Source organism: Dromiciops gliroides, chromosome 3 (assembly GCF_019393635.1).
Source record: "Dromiciops gliroides isolate mDroGli1 chromosome 3, mDroGli1.pri, whole genome shotgun sequence".
Classification (NCBI taxonomy): Eukaryota; Metazoa; Chordata; class Mammalia; order Microbiotheria; family Microbiotheriidae; genus Dromiciops; species Dromiciops gliroides.
The window spans coordinates 587,042,353-587,063,110 of record NC_057863.1 but is presented as its reverse complement, the minus strand read 5'-3'; the positions used below and the strand labels follow the sequence as shown (position 1 = coordinate 587,063,110).

At 37.8% G+C, this 20,758-nt stretch overlaps 1 protein-coding gene across 2 annotated transcripts in view; it reads left to right on the top strand.

Annotated features, from left to right (window-relative positions):
• CSMD2 (CUB and Sushi multiple domains 2) overlaps positions 1–20,758 on the top strand; it is a 1,007,742-nt gene that overhangs the window by 633,803 nt on the left and 353,181 nt on the right. For both annotated transcript variants that reach the window (XM_043994712.1, XM_043994711.1), the window contains exon 12: positions 704–816. In XM_043994712.1, the coding sequence (XP_043850647.1) occupies positions 704–816 (113 nt within the window). The remainder of the gene's footprint in view (positions 1–703; positions 817–20,758) is intronic.

Genomic DNA, 20,758 nt, shown 5'->3' with positions numbered 1-20,758 from the left:
GAGGCATCCATTGCTCTCAGAAAATAATCTGATGTTGCCAGGCATATCTGCCCTCTCCTTCTCTGCTTTTGGGAAATTAGAATTTTCAGTTTGATCTTTTACTGGATAATAGAAAGATTTTTCTTGAGTTTCAGAAATCAGCAGTAGGGGTGTATGTCTGTGGTGGTGGTGGGGATCACATGTGCTTGTGCATGCTTCTGTATATAACATGATAGCAAGAAGGGCTTCCAATGCCTGATGTTATAACACAGGCTGCACCAAATCTGCTGTTAATGGCAGTCTGACTCTGACTGGGAAAGTCGCTATGGCTCTTTGTCATTGTGCCCTTCTAAGAACAAACCAACACATTGTACATGGTTATAGACACAAAGCTGCAATGGACTTGACTGTTTATATCCCTATCAAAAAGCCAGTGCAGACACAGACTGAGCATTCAGTTCTTATTTGTATACATTCTCTCCAAGTCATCAGACTGGCTTGGGAAATGCGATGCAAATTCTAGCACCTCTCTTCCCTGGGTTCTGCCCCATCCATTTCCATATTCTACTTTGAGAGTTTTCTGGAAGGCAGAGGCACAAGGATTGTCCCTTGGCAGGTAAGGTACTAAGGTGCAGCCTCTGAGAAGGAGTTAGTTTTGATGTAATTGTGTTGAGGTAAAAACTATGGGGAGGTGACATCTCTCAATCTCTCTCTTTCCTGACAGTTTAACAGGTAACACCGTCCCAGACCTGATTGTTAGCACCAACCATCAAATGTGGCTTCTCTTCCAGACAGACAGCAGTAGCAGCTCACTGGGATTCAAAGCTTCCTATGAAGGTAATACATTTAGGGGTTTCCTTTTCCTGTGGATGAAATGATTGATGGGGGCTATGGGAACTCTAAAAGACAATGAAATTCCAGGGTAATGTCAAAGCATTGGAATTTGAGTCTGGAGATCTGGGTATGAATCTTACCCTTTATGAGTTAAATAAGTGCTCGGAGCCTTAGTTTCCAAATCTAATTAATAAATCCAGTCATCTTTTTCTTTCACTATCTTTTCTAAACTCTCTATGGCCTTTGACTCTGTTGACCATCCTCTTTTAATGAACTCTCTTTCTTTGGCTTCTGTGAGAAAACATTCTCACGTTTCTCCTCCTTCATTTCTGACTTCTTCCTTACCTCCTTTCCTGGCACCCTCCTGGCAGTTAAATGAGAATTAAATTAAATGAGCATTCCCTAAGATTTCATCCATGATCCTCTTCTTTTCTCTTATCACTTGGTGGTCCCATGACTGCATTTGTTATCTCTAAGCTGATTAATAATCAATCAATCAATAAATATTTATTAAGTACCTAATGTGGGGCAGAGACTGTCTTTTGCTTCTTTTTGTGGTAACACACAGTGCCCAGAACATAGTAAAGACTTAATAAATGTTTATCAATTGATATTTTGTACTAGCCACTGTGTTGTGTGCTAGAAATAAAAAAACAAAGGAAAAAGAAATTCCTAATCTTAGGGATCTTACATTCTATTGAGAAAAACTACATGTACATATATGTCTGTGTGTATAAATATACACATAGATATATATGTACATATATATGTACATATATATGTACATATATGCAGAATAAATACAAGGTATTGGTATTACAGTTACAATTTGTATTATTTGTATCACAATAATAATAATCATGTTATTGAACAATTGATAGACTCAGAAAAGGCTTCATTTCAAGTTTGGTGCTTGAGCTTTCTAAAGAAATAAGGATTCCTTGAAGTGCAGGTACAGAAAGTGAATTTCATGCACAGGTAACAGCCATTGCAAAGACTATTAATCAAAAAACATTTAAGTACTTCATGCCAGGCACTGTGCTAGGCACTATGCTATTGTCTCCTCCTCCCATCCCACCCCACGTACCCCTTCCCTATTTTCAAGAAGTTTACATTCAAGATAGGGGTGGGGGGTAGGGGAGGAGACACCTCTAACTAATGAAGGTGAACAAATACAAATATATGCAAAATAGTTTAAAACGTCATTGTTTGGTGGGAAGAGCACTAACATTTGAGGGCATTAGGAAAAGCTTCATGTAAAAGATAGTGCAAGAAGATGGGACATGTAGTATTATTATATATGAAGAACAGAGAGAAGGCCAGTTTAGGTAGATTATAGAGTATAGAAAGGGTGATTCATGAGACTGATAAGGTGGGTTGGGGCCAGATTGTGAAGGGGGGGGCAGGGTTTAAAAGCCAAACAGAGGAGTTATGTTTGATCCTAGAGGCAATAGGGTGCCTCTATAGTTTCTTTATTAGGGTAATGCCATGGTCATATTGGCTTAAGAAAAAAAATCACTTTGGTAGCTATGTGAAGGATGAATTGGAAAGGGAAGAGTCTCAAGGAAGTGAGACGAGTTAGGAGGCTATTGCAGTGACTTAGGGTGTGAAGTGATACAAGCCTGAACTACTATGTTAGGGACAAATTTAGTATGGGGAGTTAATTGGGTGGCTCACCATAATATTGGGGTTCAGAAAATAATGGGGGACCTATACCTCTAGGTCCAGAGTTTCCCCTTCTCCAAACTGCCTCTTTTCCAGTTATATCTCCCAGACTAGTAAGAAAGATTAACAGCCTCTTTTTCACAAACAAATCAGGTTTTATTATTGGTAACAAAATTTCCAGCACAAATGGAGTTAATAAAGCCAGGTACAATGAGGAAGGGGTACCTCTAATAAGCACTACTTCCTCAGATACTCAGAACAGCTTGGGTCTGGCAAAAACTAACTCAAATCCCAAACTTGTTTCCAGCTCAGCTGGCTTAATGAGCCAGCCTTGCTGGAAGGAACACAAACTCACCACCACCTGGAATCTGCAGTTCTAAGGACAATCAGCTTTGCAGTGTCCCCTGGTTAGGTCCGAAGATCAAAAACATCAGCTCCTCTCTCTCTCTCTCTCCCCACCTTCCTTCCACCGTCCCTCTCTGAGAGTCTCTCTCCCTTCCTGCCTCTCTCACAGGCAGGGTGGTTCTATAGCAATGCTGAGTCTCCACTTGGTTTAACATACCCCCTGGGCTGTCCCCATTATAATTTGGCCAGGCCCCTGTGGGTGTAGGGGAACTCCTAAGTGGGGCTTAAGTACTTAGTTTGATATTTTGACTCAATAAATGTTCTTTGTGTTGTTTGTTTCATATTCTTTTAAAGTACACACCTCTTAGGCTTTTAAAGCTTGCATCTTTTCAGTCTGACCATGATGAAGTAAAGATGGGGTTATAAAAACTCCAAATCACAATTAATTCCTTACAAAGATATTGGTAGAATTAGTGAATAGGGAGGACTCAATAGTGAGAGATGTTATAGAGGTAAAAATAGCAAATTTGACAACTGATTGGATATGTGAGGTAAAGGAGACTAAGGAGTTGAGAAATACTACTAAAGATGAGTCATAATATCTTTGTCTCAACTCCAGTCCTTTCATTAGAAATCTAGTCCCATATTTCCAACTGCTTGCCAATAACTGCACCTGGAAACCCACCAAATCTTCAAGTTCAACAAATCCAAAATGTAATTCTTCATCTGTCCTACAAATCTTGACCTCCATAACTTCTCTATATATTGTTGCTCTGTTATTTTCTGAACACTCAGGTTCATATACTCAGAATCTTTTCACTTTTCATCATTCCCCACATTCAGTCAGTTTCAGGTTGTTCTGATAGTACCTGAGCAATTTCTTTCCCATTGTGTCTTTTTTGGTAGCATCTTAGTTTAGGTTCTCATAACTTTTTGGCTAGACTTCTTTAGTGTCCTGCTAAATGGTCTACTGCCTCTACTCTGTACTTCTGTGGTCCGTCCCATATATGGCTCACTGAATAATCTTCCTAAAACTTCTGAAACTTCTCTATTCAAAACTTTTCAGGTACTTCCTACTATCCAACAAATAAAGTATAAACTTCTAATTCTGGCTTTTAAAGCTTTCCAGCATATAGTTCCATCCTATCTTTGCAGACTTGTATCATATTGTTTCCCCCTACATATTCAATGTTGTAAACAAATGACTTTCTGTCCCTTGTTTTCTTCCTGCTCTTTCCCACTTCTGTGCCTTTATTCATACTTAGTTGTACACTGAGAATTTATCCTCTTCCCCATCTCCATTTGTTGAACTCCCTTTGTTCCGTCAGAGCCCAATTCAGGAACTGCTTCCATAAATTACAAAATTACCCCCTCAGACAGGTGATGGGTGAGACTATCTTTGGTCTCTGTTTCGTGAGGAGTAGGCAAGATCATCCATGAGTTATGTGACCTGACGTAAGATGGTAGAGTATATCATATAGTTCTGTTTAAGACAAATTTGAAAAGGAGAACAAGAGTCAGACAAGTGGATAGAATATGAGAAAGAGGCATAGAGAGGAAGATAGAAAGAAAGTGAGCTTTGTACATAGGCATATGTATAGAAACTGCCCCGGGAGGCTGAACCTTAGGGTCTCTGGTTTTGTTTTGTTTTTTTCTTTGGAGAAGAAAGGGTCATAAAATGATTGTTGTGCCACATACTCAGCGTTAAATGCTTGTGGACAGTTGATCTTGGACTACCTTTCTTAGGTCCCACTTTTTCTGCTTTTGTTCCAGGGCTTGTTAACATCTTCTGTTAGAATACTGCTGCTTCCCTTTCTAATTTCTCTCACCTAGCTTCTCCATCAGAGAGAAAAATAGGTTTCCACCTGTCCCCTTCCCGCTTGTCTCTAAAATAGGATAAAAACAGATAGTTATTGTCCAACCGGTTTTTTCCAGGAGACTATAGGTTCCTTGAGGTAGAGACTATTTTTTTTTATTGTTTTTGTCTTTATGCTTTTAGTGCCCAAAACAAAGGTACTAAACTACAGGAAAACAAACAGGAATTTTAAATCATAAATATGAGAGGAAACTTGAAAACTTATAAGAAGTTTTGAAAATCATTAGTAGTTGATCACTGGTTATTTATTATGAATCTACTATGTGTTAGGCATTTGAAATACAAAGACAGAAACAAAACAGTACCTGAGCTCAAGAAACTTACTTTTTTGTTTTTTGTGGGGCAATGAGGGTTAAGTGACTTGTCCAGGGTCACACAGCTAGTGTCAAGTGTCTGAGACTGGATTTGAACTCAGGGCCTCCTGAATCCAAGGCCAGTGCTTTATCCACTGCACCACCTAGCTGCCCCCTAGAAACTTACTTCTTAATCAGGGAAAGCAACATGCACCCATATAAGTATATACAGAATGAGTATGAGGCAATTTGGGGGAAGGCATTAGTCTAGGAGATTAGCAAAGGCCTCAGCTTGAGCTGAGCTTTGAAGGAAACTAGGAATTTTAAGAGATGCTGGTAAGGAGAAAGAGCCTTCCAGTCATGGGGGACAGCCTGTGCAAAGACATAGGGATTAGAGGTGGTATTCTTTGTGTGTGAGGGACAACAGTGGCTATTTAGGTGGATTATGTGAAGGGCAGACAGCAGTTGTTTCCTTGAAATGTAAAGAAGATTTGGTCAAATCTCTGAGTCATCTTCTTTCACTGATAATTTTTTTTTAGTGGATGAGTGATTGGTTCTTTGTCCTGTCTGAATCCAGTCAGCTTTAGAGCTTGAGCTAATCTCTCATCCTCAGAACCTGAAGAAAATTTGAGTTGCCAAAGTAGGTAGGGTTTTCAGGCCTTCTCTAACATGCTTTCTAATATCAGGGAGCAGATGTACATTTCTTTAATAAGAAAGGTACTTCCATGTTGATATTACCTCAAATATTCTTTCCCCGGGCTTCAAAAGTCTATACCCCCTTAAACCTTCTAGAACTTTCAGGACCTATCACCCATTGATTGCCTGATCTGTTTTTCTCTTTCTGTTTTTTTTTTCTGAATTATATTCACTATCCACAAGAAATTTGGATCCTTATCGCATTTATCTTAAGCAAGTATGTAGACATAGTATAACTAGTAGTCATGGACCTCAATATTTGTGGGTCCCTTCTGTGTTACGTCTGTTTGCTAGTCTCTAGGACCATACGATTGCTTCCTTCTTCAAAGTCTGTGCTTCCTGTTGGGATTCCCATTAAAGTCATATTCTGGTCTGAGGGAAACTTCCTGATCTTGATTTATTTGCAAAGTAGAGATGCTTTTACATAAATTAAACTCAGTGACTGATCACATTTTCCCTGAGTTAGTAGTGGAAATAATTTTGTCCTTGGAATCAGGAGACTTATGTTTTAGGTATTTCCTTTCATACTAACTAAGTAGATCACTTCATCTCTTAGTTTTCTCATCTGTAAAAATGAAATAATAATTCCTTGCATTACTTACCTCACAGAGTTCTTGGAGATACTTTATAAATCTCAAAGTCCTATAAAAGCTATAGTTATTATAATAGTAGTTTTATGACTTATTACTCAATTTTATCTTATTAAGTGCTCTCACATAAATCTATCTCCATAGCTTTAAAATGTCAACAATACTTTACATATGCAGTAACAATTACAGTTAGTGTATATCCAGAATGAAGGGCAGGTTTCTTTTTCCTGACCCTGATCTTTGCAGATTCAAAAGCAAGACATGAAGGATGGAGGGATACGAGATGAAAGTGGGCCTCTGCTCTCAGCATCCAGGGGCTCTCTACAGAAAGATATTTATGGGGAGGTTCCATTTGACCCACCTTGGTCAGAAAGCACATGAAGAGCAGGGCAGACCCAGGCAGGGCCAGGGTACACAAAAACTTTAAAGGAAGAAAAAATTACCTATTTCTTAAATTTCATTTTTGTCAGTGAGTCTAGCAAATGCACATTTGTTAGGCTTATCAGACCTACAGTTGACATGAAGCTGGGAGGGATAACTATAATATTGGATGACAGAATTGGGATCCAAAGTGATGTCTGCAGGTTGGAAATAAGGTCCCAAATGAACAAAATTAATTAATTTCAGTTCAACTCGCTAAATATTGTTGTGATGAATATAAATGCAGAATTCTATATTCACACCAGGTTATCTTTAAAAAGACTGAGGCATTTGAATTAACCAACTCATTGATTCAGCTCATGCTGAATACAGACTGGCTCTTAACAGAAGTAAATATGTTCTTAGGTTAATAGAAGTAAAAATGTTCAAAACACAGGAGTATAGCCGAATGCTGAGGGAACTCAAAACTATATAATATGAAGATTTATTAAAGGAATGACAAATGTTTAGCATGGAGAAGAAGATACTAAAGAAAGAGGGCGTGGTCATCCTCTCTAAGTAGGCGGACATTTGTCATATCAACCAACCTTCAGCATTTATTCTACAAGTTGAGTCAATATTTATCAAATACCTCTTTTATAAAGTCTCCTGTACTAGGTGCTGGAAAAAGATAAAAAGGTAAATAAGAGAAGGTCCCAGCCCTCAAGGAAGTGTAAAGTTACAGAACAGTAATAGCAACAGCTAGTGTTTATATAGCACTCTAAGGTTTACATAGCACATTAATCTCATTTTATCCCTGTAATAACCCTGTGAAGTAGGTGCTGTTAGTATTCCCATTTTACAGTTGAGGGCATAAAGAATTTAAGTGACTTGCTTAGGGACACACAGTGAGGAAATTTCTGAGGCAGGATTCCAACTCAAGTCCTCCTGACACCAAGTCTAATATTCTATTCACTATGTCACCTAGCTGTTTCACTTGCACAGATAAATATGATACAAGTTAGAATATGCTAAGTATGAAACTATAGTTCGTTTCTATGACAATGACTGAATAAAAGTACAATATAGCTAACTTAAATGAGTGCTACTTTTCTACTTTTGGGCCGATTCTCTCATTACAAAAAATCTAGTTGGGGCAGCTAGGTGACACAGTGGATAGAGCACCGGCCCTGGAGTCAGGAGGACCTGGGTTCAAATCCGGCCTCAGACTCTTAACACTTACTAGCTGTGTGACCCTGGGCAAGTCACTTAACCCCAATTGCCTCACTAAAAAAAAAAATAGAAAAAAGAAACAAGAAACAAAAAATCTAGTTAAAAACCCACTGTCTGAACACATTTGCTTTGATAGCACAATTGCAAGGCTATGGCATAGTTAAGTTCTCTTTTTTTGTTTTAAATCTGTGTTTTAAATTGAGTCTATAACAGGAAATCAAAGCTCAGACTTTGTACAACTCAGAGAATGCATCCATGGCAGCCTTTTAGAAACATTCAAATTTCATTCAATTTAACAACATTTATTAAGACTTTATTAGGTACTCTGAATTAAAAAGACAAAAAGATAACATCTTCATCCCTTAGCGCTTAGCTTCTACTGAGTGATATATCATGTGCATAACATAGTAACTACAAAGAATTTGAAAGAGAGAAATGAAAATGAGATGAGAGAATCAGGGAAAGTTTTTGCAAGAGGTGGCCCCTGAGTTAGACAAGGATTCTGAAAGGCAGAGATGAAGGAGTACATTCTAAGCCTTTTGAGATAGTTTGTACAGATACACAGTGGTAGGACATAGGATGTCAAAACAAGTTGTAGTTTAGTTTGGGTGGAAAATAAAGATTGGAAATATAAGTTAAAGGCAGGCTATATAATTGATATTTTATCTTAGTGTCAATAGAAGCCACTGAATATTTTTGAATAGGCAAGGGATGTTCAGAACTGTGCATTAGAAAGATTATTTTAGAAACAGTGGAGGATGTGTTAGAAAAGGGAGATATTGGAAACAGGGAGACCAATTTAGGAGTCTCTTACACTAGTCTAGGTGAGAGACAATGAACATCTGAACTATGGTTTGGCCATATAAGTGGAGAAATGTGAGAGATTCAGGAGATTTTTTTGGAAGTAGAATTAATGCAATTTGGCAACTTATTTGACTATGAAGGAAAGCAAAAAAGTCAATGCATGACTGGGGTAAAGGTAGCATTCTCAATAGAAAGAGATAATTTTAGAAGATAGGTAACTTTTGGGGGAACTATGATGAATTCTTATGTGAATACTCTGAGTTTGTAATAGTGATGAAACATCCTGACAGAGATGTCCAACAGGTAGTTAATAACATAGAATTCAGAAGAGAAATTAGGACTAGATATATAGTCTTATGAGTTATTTGCATAGAGGTAATACTTGAATTCATGGCAGCTAATGTCCAAGGGAGAATAGAGAAAGAAGAGGACCAAGGCCAAGATTTGATGGTTACTTCTTCTTTTTTTTTTTTTTTTGGTGGGGCAATGAGGGTTAAGTGACTTGCCCAGGGTCACACAGCTAGTGAGTGTCAAGTGTCTGAGGCCGGATTTGAACTCAGGTCCTCCTGAATCCAGGGCTGGTGCTTTATCCACTGTGCCATCTAGCTGTCCAGATGGTTACTTAAACTTAGGAAGTAGGAGACAGTGATCCAGAAAAGGAACTTGAAGATTATTTGATACAGGGAGGTAGAGAACTATGAGAAAGTAATGATTCAGAAGCCAAGGGAAAAGGGGCAGCTAGATGGCACAGTGGATAAACTGGCCCTGGATTCAGGAGGACCAGAGTTCAAATCCGACCCCAGAACTTGACACTTATTAACTGTGTGACCTTGGGCAAGTCACTTAACCCTCATTGCCCCCCACCCCCCAAAAGAAAGAAGCCAAGGGAAGAGTGAGTTTCCAGTAAGAATGGAGAATCATGGGGCAGCTAGGTGGTGCAGTGGATAAAGCACTGACCCTGGATTCAGGAGGACCTGAGTTCAAATTTGGCCTCTGGCCTCAGACACTTGACACTCACTAGCTATGTGACCCTGGGCAAGTCACTTAACCCTCATTGCCCTGCAAAAAAACCACAAAAAAACAAAACAAAGAAAAAAAAAAGAATGGAGAGTCAGCAGTATCAAAACCTTTTCTCAGGTCAGAGATGAGGACTAAGAAGATGTCATTAGATTTAATAGTGAAGACATCGTTTGGTAACCTCGGGGACAATAATTTTAAGAAAACGATGGGTTGAAAGATATACTGTAAGGGATTAAAAAGCGAGTGAATATTGAGGATATGGAGGCAAGATAGCTTATTCTTTTGGAACTTGTCAGTGAAATAGAGAAAAGATATAGTATGGCAGCTTTGAGATTTTTTTAAGAATGGGAGAGATTTGGGTATGTGGAGTCAATAGACTGAGGTTTTTCAAGGGTGGGAAAGATTTGAACATTTGTAGGCAGCAGAGAGTTGTTTGTCCTTTGTTCTTGAAGAGGACCATGACATCATGGTGATGTCATAACTTGCAGTGAATTGGATTTAAGTGAAGCAGGGCTGTGCCAGGTCACCAACCTTTTTCTCTCCTCCAGAGCTATCTGGGTCAAGTGGCATGATATATATACACACATATACACATATATACATATATATGTATGTATGTATATATGTGTGTGTGTGTGTGTGTGTATACTGGAGATGGCATGGGATATTTGTGGCATTCAGGGTTAAGTGACTTGCTCAGGGTCACACTACTAAGTGGCTGAGGTGATATTTGAACCCAGGTCCTCCTGATTCCAGGGCCATTGCTCTCTCTATTGCACCACCTAGCTGCCCATAAGGCAGCAGAGAGTAGAGAAGGAGAGACAGTGAAAGGAGTGGATAGGCTTATTATCAGATAGGAGGAACTGGGATCAAGAACACAAATAGGAAAATTGGCTCTAACAAGGAGAAAGCCAACTCCTCCTTAGAGACTGGAGGACAGATTTAGAAGGATTTTGAGGTATGGAATATAGGAGATGAAGGCTTGTTTTCATGAGTAAAGGTGGTGGCGAGGTCATGTATTGAGAGAATAGTGGTGGATCATTAAGGAAGGAAGAGGTTTGGAGCAGCAAAGAGCAGTCAAGGAAGTAAATCACAGAAGAACAAAAGGATCGCTTTGTGACATAGTGAGGACCCATTGGAAATAAAATAACATGACTTTATAGTGGCAGCCAGATGGCACAGTTGATAGGATGTCAGACTTAAGTTAGGAAGGACTGAGTTTGAATTCTGTGTCAGATAGTTACTAACCAGCCAGTTACTGTCTGTGGGACCCTGGACAAGTTACTTAACCTCTTTGTCATCTGTTTCCTGATATGTAAAATGGAGATAATAATAGCAACCTCACAGATTGTCCTGAACATTAAATGAGTTAACATATATAAATAGCTTTATATACTTTAAATGCTATGTAAGTACCAGCTATGAGGAGGAGGAGGTGATAGAGGAGGATAATGATTATGGTCCTAGTCAACATGATTGTCAGACTTTTCTAGCAGAGTTCAAAAGTATAAAATAAGAAGTGGTAGGGGGACAGCTAGGTGTACAGTGGATAAAGCACTGGCCTTGGATTCAGGAGGGCCTGAGTTCAAATCCAGCCTCAGACACTTGACACTAGCTGTGTGACCCTGGGCAAGTCACTTAACCCTCACTTCCCTGCCAAAAAAAAAAAAAGAAGAAGAAGAAGAAGAAGAAGAAGAAGAAGAAGAAGAAGAAGAAGAAGAAGAAGAAGAAGAAGAAGTAGTAGGGTAAGGCGGTAGGAGGACAAGGTGGATGATGTAAAGTTGAGCCATTCAACCCTACTGTCAGAACTATTACAATTAAAAACTCAGAACGGAACAAGGATGATGGATTGGGAAAGGAAGAGAAGGTTGGGTCCGTAGATGTTAGAAAAGGTGTAGAAGTGACATGCTGAAGAGGTAGAAGTACAGGAGGTTTATGAGACTAAGATTGGAATTTCCGAATTTAAGATCATAGAGAACGCAGAGTGTAGGGTGATGAGGCCTGAAGTATGACTGACCTCCTGTTTAGGTGGTAGAAATGGAAGGGAGATGGAGTTCATGGGAGTCAAGGTTGTTGGGCTATGGCCCAGTCCTTGAGTATCTGGTTATCTTTAGGAATGAAGAAAGACTAAGAGTTGCCTATGGAGTTTCTTTAAATAGAGAAGATTCCAGCAAAACACACCTAAACAGAGTTATATAGAGGGATGCAATAAACCTTATTGGAAGAAAGGTCACAGAATGATAACAACAGAAGGAGGACCTAGAGGTGAAAGTGGCTGAGTCTTCATTAGGAAAGAAAATCACAGAATCCGAATTTTAGAACTGTAAAGAACCCCAGCAGCTATCTAGTCCAATTCATACCTGGGAAATACTTTCCTCTATAACACATATCACAATTGGCCATCCAGCTTATGCAAAGTAATATGATTAATTTTGTGTTAAAATGTTAAGCTTATATGCTACATAATATCTAAGTTCTCCAACTATAGTAAAAATAGATCAAGAAGTTTCCTATTTTGCAAAACCATTGGGACTAAATAAAGAATTATACAAAATATAATCTGTGCTAAATTTACATATAATTGGACTTGTAAATTTCTGGTGCTTTCAGACATTGCTGTCTGTCTTTTCTAAGCAACATCCTATTTTCAAACCTATTTACAGTCTTTAAATCATATTCATACACTGAGTCAATTAACAAGACTTCATTTTCCTATAACATCTTCTCATTTCTTTTAGAATTGAATTTCAAAATTTTGCAGTTCAACTTAGAATCTCACATTGAAGTATTATTTAGCTTATTTTTTAATCAAGTAAATAAGACTAACAAACATTTGAAGACAAACCACTTAGTCTTGTTTATTTGATTATTCATGGGGAAGTAGGATACCGAGTCTCTCCAATTTTAGACAGCTCTATTAACTGGGCAGTTCTTTATGTTAAGCTGAAATTTGCCATTTTGTAACTTCCTCTCGTTGGTCCTGTTTATTCCTTCTTGGTGATATGAGAATTATCTATCTGCTTACTTGCAAGTGACCTTATTGTTTCCCAGTTTTGTTTTGCCAATTCTCATTTTGAAAGAACTCTGTCTTGAAGATTCTCAGGACTGGGAAAAAAGACTAGGGATTCTTGGTTTCTAGCTGTAGCTCTGACAGAAAAGTGCCATGTCATTATGTGATCCTCTATTTACCTCAGTGTCCTCATCTGCAAAATAAGTATGTACTTTACATGGTTGTTGTGAGGATAAAACTGGATATTTGTGAAGTGCTTTGAAACTCTTGAAGTGCTTTATAAATGCTAGCTGTTGTTACTACTACTACTACTACTGCTGCTGCTGCTGTTGCTGCTGCTGCTGCTGCTGCTACTGCTACTACTACCACTACTACTACCACCACGACCACCGCTACAATAACAACAACAGCAATGATATATTATTGAATTTTTCTGGTCTTTAGCTTCTCCATCTTTAAAATGAAAATGAAACATGCCTTCCTAGAGAGGCTCATTATTGTAAACACATTTTTTGTGGTCTGAATATCCAGGATTTTTTTAAAACTGAGGGTCTCCATGGGAGTAATTTCTTCAATAATTTACTGGCATAGAGAATACTTTTCATAAATCCTGATTTGACCCCCTTTTGGAAGAAACTTTTTTAAAAAATTTTTACAGGACAATGAGGGTTAAGTGACTTGCCCAGGGTCACACAGCTAGTAAGTGTCAAGTGTCTGAATCTGGACTTGAACTCAGGTCTTCCTGACTCCAGGGCCAGTGTTCTATCTGCTGTACCACCTAGCTGCCCCCTGGAGGTACTTTTGAGTTCATCTGGTCTATCATCTCATTTTACAGATGAGAAAATGGACCAAGAGGTCTGAGATCACTGAGATGAGTAGTAACAGAGCTGGCACTAGAACTTAGGTCTATGGGACAGTAAAATTATAGGTTCTCCATCAAAACCATGTATGGAACGTTTCAGACCAGCATAAATACATGTGTGAGAACTATCTGGATAGTCCAGAGGAAGGGAGAAGGAAGTGATGCTGAATGTGGAAACTCCCAAAGGTATGCATCAAATTTCATAAGGAAATCCTTCCTGAAATTCCTCTAATGAATCTGTTGATTGGGGCATTCTTGGAACTCCATGTTTACTAGACTTTAGACTTTCCTTGAAGAATTTCACATCATACCATGAATGTCCTGTATATCTGGAACCCCACTCTCTTGCTAGACCTAAGTCATCAGTGAGTTTTAAACAAGAGTGCTCAAACAATAGCTAAAATTTTATAAAGCAGTAATTTTTAAAGCACTCTCTTCAGAAGAACCCTAAAAACCCAGAACTAGATATCTTACTATTCTCATTTTACAGAGGAGGAAAGTAAAGCTCAGAGAAGGTGAGTAGTTTGTCCAAGAGAACAGAGCTGAAACTCAACTCTAGGTCTAATGACTCCAAGTCCAAGTGCTTTTCGTACTCTACCTTTCCATAAATATTCAGGATATAAAAATTGAAATTCTGAATATTCACATGACTAATAGGGTTTATAGGTGTTAAGCTTCTCAATATAAACTAGTCTTGGGGGGCCCAGATTGCTTCAGGGCCCGGTTGCAGTTGCCACATGATACCTGCCACATTGGAGTCAGTACCACATGCTTCTACAGCATGTCCCCAGTCCTGGAATCCCATCCTTTTCTCATAAACCTCTGTAATGGCTCTTGACTCTGCCTCCCTTCTAACCTAGGTCATTGACTCTTATGCCAAATGTCAGGCCCTCAGCCAGTTGTTATGGGTGAATAATTTCTGGTGTTGTTCTCTAGCATTGTACGCTTTTAATCAGTGATGACATCAACGAATACATTTTTGAACAGAGGTACCAGTATAACATAAGCAAAACACAGTCTACCACTAACAGTGTCCATGGCCAGTTCTTTCCAAAGTTCAAAGAGAAAAAAGGAACAAACAAAATTAAAAAACCCTATTTCTTTGCTATGGGAGAACTGAGGTCATGCAAGGGGAAACCAAGAATCTGATCAACATACCAGTCAGCTAGCTTGGTCATGGTGTTTGACCACCTGGACGAGGGGACCCTTTTGAGCTCTTATCAGATGTTCGTCTTCATCTCCCCAGAGGGATCGCACATTCATCTGTTTACCCTGCACATTCATCTATTTATTCCTGGCCAGCTGAGAAGGCAAACACTGTTCCACTTTTTGTGGTCCAATTCACTTTTCTCCATTTAGTAACTGACTGACCCATCTCATAGCTCTGGTTCTCTATTACTTTGGGTAAGTCACTTTTCCTTTTTGGTCGGCTTTCCTTGAGATAAAATCTGTCAAAGCACTTAACACAGAGTGTGTGGCACAGTAGACACTTAATACATGCTTGATTCCTTCCCTTCCCCATCTATGAAACGAAGGGGAATATCTAAGTGATTTCTAAGGGCCTTTCTAACTTTTATGTTCAAGGCTTCTGCGATCAACTTAGAATGATGATCATTATGATGATAATAGTAGTAATAATAAAAATAGCTAAAATGTATCGAGTGCTTACTACGTGCTAGGCATTGGGCTAAGCCTATACAATTGTTATCTCCTTTGACCCTCACAACAGCCCTGGGAGGTGGGTGCTATTTTTATACCCATTTTATAGTTGAGGTAACTGAGGCAAACAGGGGTTAAGTGATTTGTCCAGGATCATACAACTAGTAAGTTTCTGAGGCTGGGCATAATTATATGAATATACATTTAGAATTGAAAATTTAAATGTAATCTTGTCTAGCCCCTTCATTTTTACAGGGAAGAGATCTGTGTCTCAGGTTAAGTGAGAAACCTAAAGTCACTCCAGGTGACTACATTTGGCTGTACATGATATATGTGAGAGGCTCAGTCGAGACAGGGGTCTTCACCTGAGCTTCTTTCAGGTCAAATAGTGTAGCTAATGGTCACTATACAGAGGATCATATCAGATTTCTATTATCTAGTGTATCTCCAAAGGCTTAGTCTTAGATTTATATTTTGGGGACACACTGTACTATATCCTTAGCTGGCTACATGCACGTTTATCTGTATGAAACCTTTGGATTTGGGAAGTTATCCTTAGGGATAGTATGCCATAGCTTTCCTTCATTTATTCACATTTAAGGAAAAGTAGGCTATCCCATCATATTCAGGATGTAGCAAAACACCTTAATGCTTTGTTCAGGAACCAGCATATAAATAATTGCACACCTTTCTTACCAGGCAATTTCTGTGAAGAGTACTACTAACAAACCTGACACCCACTCAGACTCCCTGCTCCTCCTCCATGTGAACTATTGTTCATAGTACATTTGAAAATTCAGTAGATTCTAAATAGACTCAAATGATAAGATCTGTAAGAAAAATATCATAAGAGCAGTTTATAGTTTGGTATTGGAAATTGAACAACCAGAATAGAAGACAGGAAAGTTGATCATAGATGATGGAGATAAAAGAGCCTAGAGACTTGGAAGACATGATGAATTCAATAGAGATGAATTGTGATGGAGTCCTGACGTGGCCTTTAAAGCACTAATGATAGGCAATGGAGAGAGAGCGCTTTTGAAATGAAATTGTATTAAACCAGATAACAGAAAATGGCATACATGATTTCCTTCAAGTCAAAATACAATTTATCTTCTCTTTTTAAATAAAATCTCTGGGTCTTAAACAGAAAATAATACCAAAATATCTTTGGAGCAAAGCTTAGCAACAAGGAATATGTTGGAGGCAAGGGAAATTGATAAAAGAGAGTAGGGTCTTGTCATGACCTAGATCATGATATTATGTTCCCATAGAACTAAAAATCTTACATGCTTCAAAGCAGAGGTCAGAGATGTAATTATTTGTGTGCTAACTTTCCTAATTATAGCCAAGATCATAGTCCCATTCAGCATCCTTTCGAGAGAATAGATCTTAGGCAGTGTGATTCATCACTTATTTTCTTTATTTTTTTTCTCCTACCAATCTTCTTACTAGGAAATATAGAACAAAAATAACAATGATTTCAAATGCAAGATAGGTGAGTATTACTGAGAGTATCTACATTTCCTCAATGAGCTTAAACCAAGAGTCCTGAATCAATAGTTAGAACACGATTATCTTTAAAATGTTTTTGATAAAGGGAGTGGTAAATTACTGGAGATGAGTAGAGGTAGCCTCAATTTTCACAAATGGGAAGAAGGTGTATCTTTCATACTATAGTAAGTTTGTTTTCAATTCCTTGAGAAATTTTAAAATGCACAGTTAAAATAGTCATTTCTGAGTACTTAAGCAAGGGAAATGACAATCATCACTAAGGTATGTGGATTTAGAAGAATGAATAACAGGTTATGCCGTGCTAATATTATTTTCTTTTTTTATAAGGTTACTAGACTGGTAAATGAGAGGAATGCTGTTTATGTAACATACCTGGATTTCATCATGGTGTTAAAGTCTCTCATAATACACTCGTGGACAAAATGGAGAGAAATAGGAACCATGTGATAATATAGCTAGGTGTATTTAGAACTTTTTGAATGATTGTAGTTCAACAATATTGTTGCTTCTTGGATCAATATCAGCATTGTCATGAAAAAGGTATTTAGGAAACCTTTTCTCTCTTTTCTGTTCCTTCTGGGGGTGGGGTGGCAATCAGTCAAATGATTTATCAATCATTTTATCAGTGATTTGGATGAACCTATAGATGACATGTTTGTAAACTGCATATCACATGAATTTGGGATGGCAAACTGACACACTAGATGACAGCACTGAGATTTTTAAAAAATCTTAGAATGCTAGAAAAAAGGCAGATCTTCTACAAATATTTCAAGGGCCTTTATGGGTAAGAGAGATTGTACTTGTTTTAATTGACCCCAGAGGACAAAACAAAAATGACAGTTGAAGACAGATTTTGGCTTGATGTACAGAAAAATTTCTAAATAGAAATATAAAAGTTGTAGTAAATTTGTACTTACTAGATGTTTTCCTGTAGAGTCTAGAAAAGCTCTTTACCAGAAGGTTGAACACTAGGTGATAGATTATTTGACCATGGTGAACCATATAGAATAGATAAACAATACCAAATAGCCCTTAGCCTTTTATTAAAGTGACAGTATGTCAAAAAAGAAGAAAAATGGCAGAAGGGGACTAATCATGGAAGTCTTTTAAGCCATCTACAAATATTAATTTATTTGTTAACCTAAATATGATTTAATCATGTTCAAAGACAACAAGAAATATTATTCTTCAGAATATTGGAAGCCTGAAGGATGCTAAGGAGCAAAAGCAAAAAATACCACTTCTAATTATTTTTCTCACAATACTTTGATAGTTAAAGGGTTTGTGGCAATTCATTGTTCAAACAAGAGAAATGTTAGTAAAACAACTGTGTCTCAATGTATCCCATATATTATGCCATTATATTTTTGTCATTGATAGCAAGGTAACAACTATATTTGGAATCCACCATGTTTATACTTAATATGCTATGTGAGGAAGGGGAAATAGTACTTGAAAAGAAGGACTTGGGGGAGAGTAGTTGGGCCTGTTTTTTCAATATCAAAGTTACCCAGGGGTCTATTTTCTAGATATCTGTAAGTGGGATAGCTTCCAAAAGAATGGAAAATATCATGAATGCTATTATCTCCTTAACAATGTCACAAGCTACAAAGCCATTTATTGCTTTTCATTGCTATAAAATCTATATGAGAATGAACTGTGAACCTATTTAGGGTATTGATGAAGGGGAAAAAAAACAGGAGAAGGGATAGAGCCAGCTTTTGCAGATGAGTCTCTTTAACAATCCTCATCTTCATGGGCACAAATAACTAAGAGGTATAAAAACGGAAAGTTCCCATGAGCAAGAAGTACACAAGATGTAAAGGAGAAAAAAGAGGTCTGCCATTAGTCAAGGAAGTGTCCACATGATGAGCTCATGGATCCATTAAAGTAGTAACTTATATATTAATGAAGTATATGTATACACTATCAATGAATAGTTAATTTCACTTCTTTACTAGCCTCCCTAACTGACAAAAGACTTGGAGCCAAGGAATTATTTGTTAATTATGTTCAATTAAAAGATGTCAGTTTTACTTCTCATACTTTGTATTATAGTTCTGTGTCTTTCAAAACAATTCATGGTATTGCTGTGTCATTGGTTTGTTTAGAATAAAATAATTCACAATTGAACACTGTCAGTTATCCAAATGTAGGGGTAAATACTGACTTATTGACTCCCCCATTCTTATCTCTGAGCAAAGTAAATGTTTGCTGTCAGATATCCAAGCTAAATGGCCAAAGGACAAGTTATTGGGACAGCTGCATCTAATTCTTCTGCAACCATTTTAACAGTGGAATTGAGGATTGACATTGTGGTAGTAAGAAGCAACAAAATTCGAAGACTAGTTTTCTAACTTCTACCACTCTTTGCAGTTTCGCTCTGGTTTTTGAAACTCCTTAACAAGATATCTTTTTGGCTGCAGTCCACTTTCTAAAAGTGTTGAGCCTACTCTATTCCAAATTTTTTACTTTATTGCTGGCCAAATGCAACAAAAATTTATACCTCTGATGTAATGACCTATGTGTGTTCTACCCCTGCATAAACATAATCATACCCTCTTTTGCAGAGGGTATAGAATATTCACTTTCTGAGACTAATGATTATTTTGCTTAGTAGAATTCATTTGTATGTCAATGACATGAGTCTTCTAACAGGTACAGATTTAATTAGAAAAGACATTAACTAATTGGAGTGTGACCAAAGGAGTTTGACTAGAATGTTGAGAACATGTTGTGTGAATATTGGTCAGAGGAGCTAGGAATGATCAACTTGAAGAAGAAAAGACTTGAAGTGGAGGAAATAATACTTATCTTTGGATATTTAAAGTATTATCTTGTAAAAAGTAGATTATAATCATTCTGCATGAACCCAAAGGGATGACTAAAAAGATGGGGAAAGTTGAAGTAAGGTAGAGTTTGGTTTGCTTTTTTGAAAAAGGTAATTTAAAAATTGGAGATGAATACAACTATAATGGCCTCCTTTGAGAAGTAGTGGATTTCCACTCACTGAAAGTATTCAAGTGGGGGTGGGGGGTGGGAAAATTCATGATAATTGGGAATAATACAGTTGAGATATAACTTGGACTAGATTATCTCTGAGCTTCCCTCAGAAAATCACAGAGTCTTAGAATTATAATTTTCAGTTCTGAGAGTCTGATATTTAAATGTGGTTAAAGGTCCCCCACCCCCTATATACTTAAGAGCTATTTGTGGCATTGAGCCACCGGTTTCCGGTTCCTGAATTTAGGAAAGCCAACCCTAAGAAAAGAAATCCTCATTCCAGACATGAGGATCACAAAACAAAGTGTTATAACTTTAGTGTCTTAGTCTGACCAGTAAGCACTGAAAAATCTTTATTGGGCACATAGTTCAGTAAATCCTGGTTTGTTAGTACTTCCATGATCTAATCAATCAGTTAATTAACAAGGTCAGAGATACAAAGTCAAATGTGAAAATCCCTACCTTTGGGGATTCACATTTACCTAAGCAGATATTTGATAAGGAGATATGTACATGTAGAGCCAGCTCTTATAGGACAATGGTAGGAGGGGTTCTTTTCCATATATGTTGTTGAAGAGCTGATAGCGAATGTAGATGTCAACTTTGGCCATGACTAAAGTCTGAAAACTGTTGATGAGGCTTGTTTAGAGTCCTAGACCATGGATTCCTGGCAGATATTCCGGGCAACATCTCTGTGAAACCATTCCTGACTATTGCAGACCTTCTCTGAACATTTGCATTCTGTACTATAAAATTTATCATCTAATTACATACTGTCTTATTTTGTTTCTGATTGCTTCATGAGAATAAATTCTGTCTCTTCACATAGACTGTAAGTGCTTCAAAGGATGAAGACTATCTTCTTCTCATCCTGATGCCTCTGCAGTATGGCTGAGCATGGGGTTGGGCTGCTAAGTATTTGCTAATTGATGCTGATTGCTGACTGAGGCATTTGTGAGTGAAAAGCCACTTTTTGGGTGATAAACTCCAGAGATTCAATCAGGAACAAAT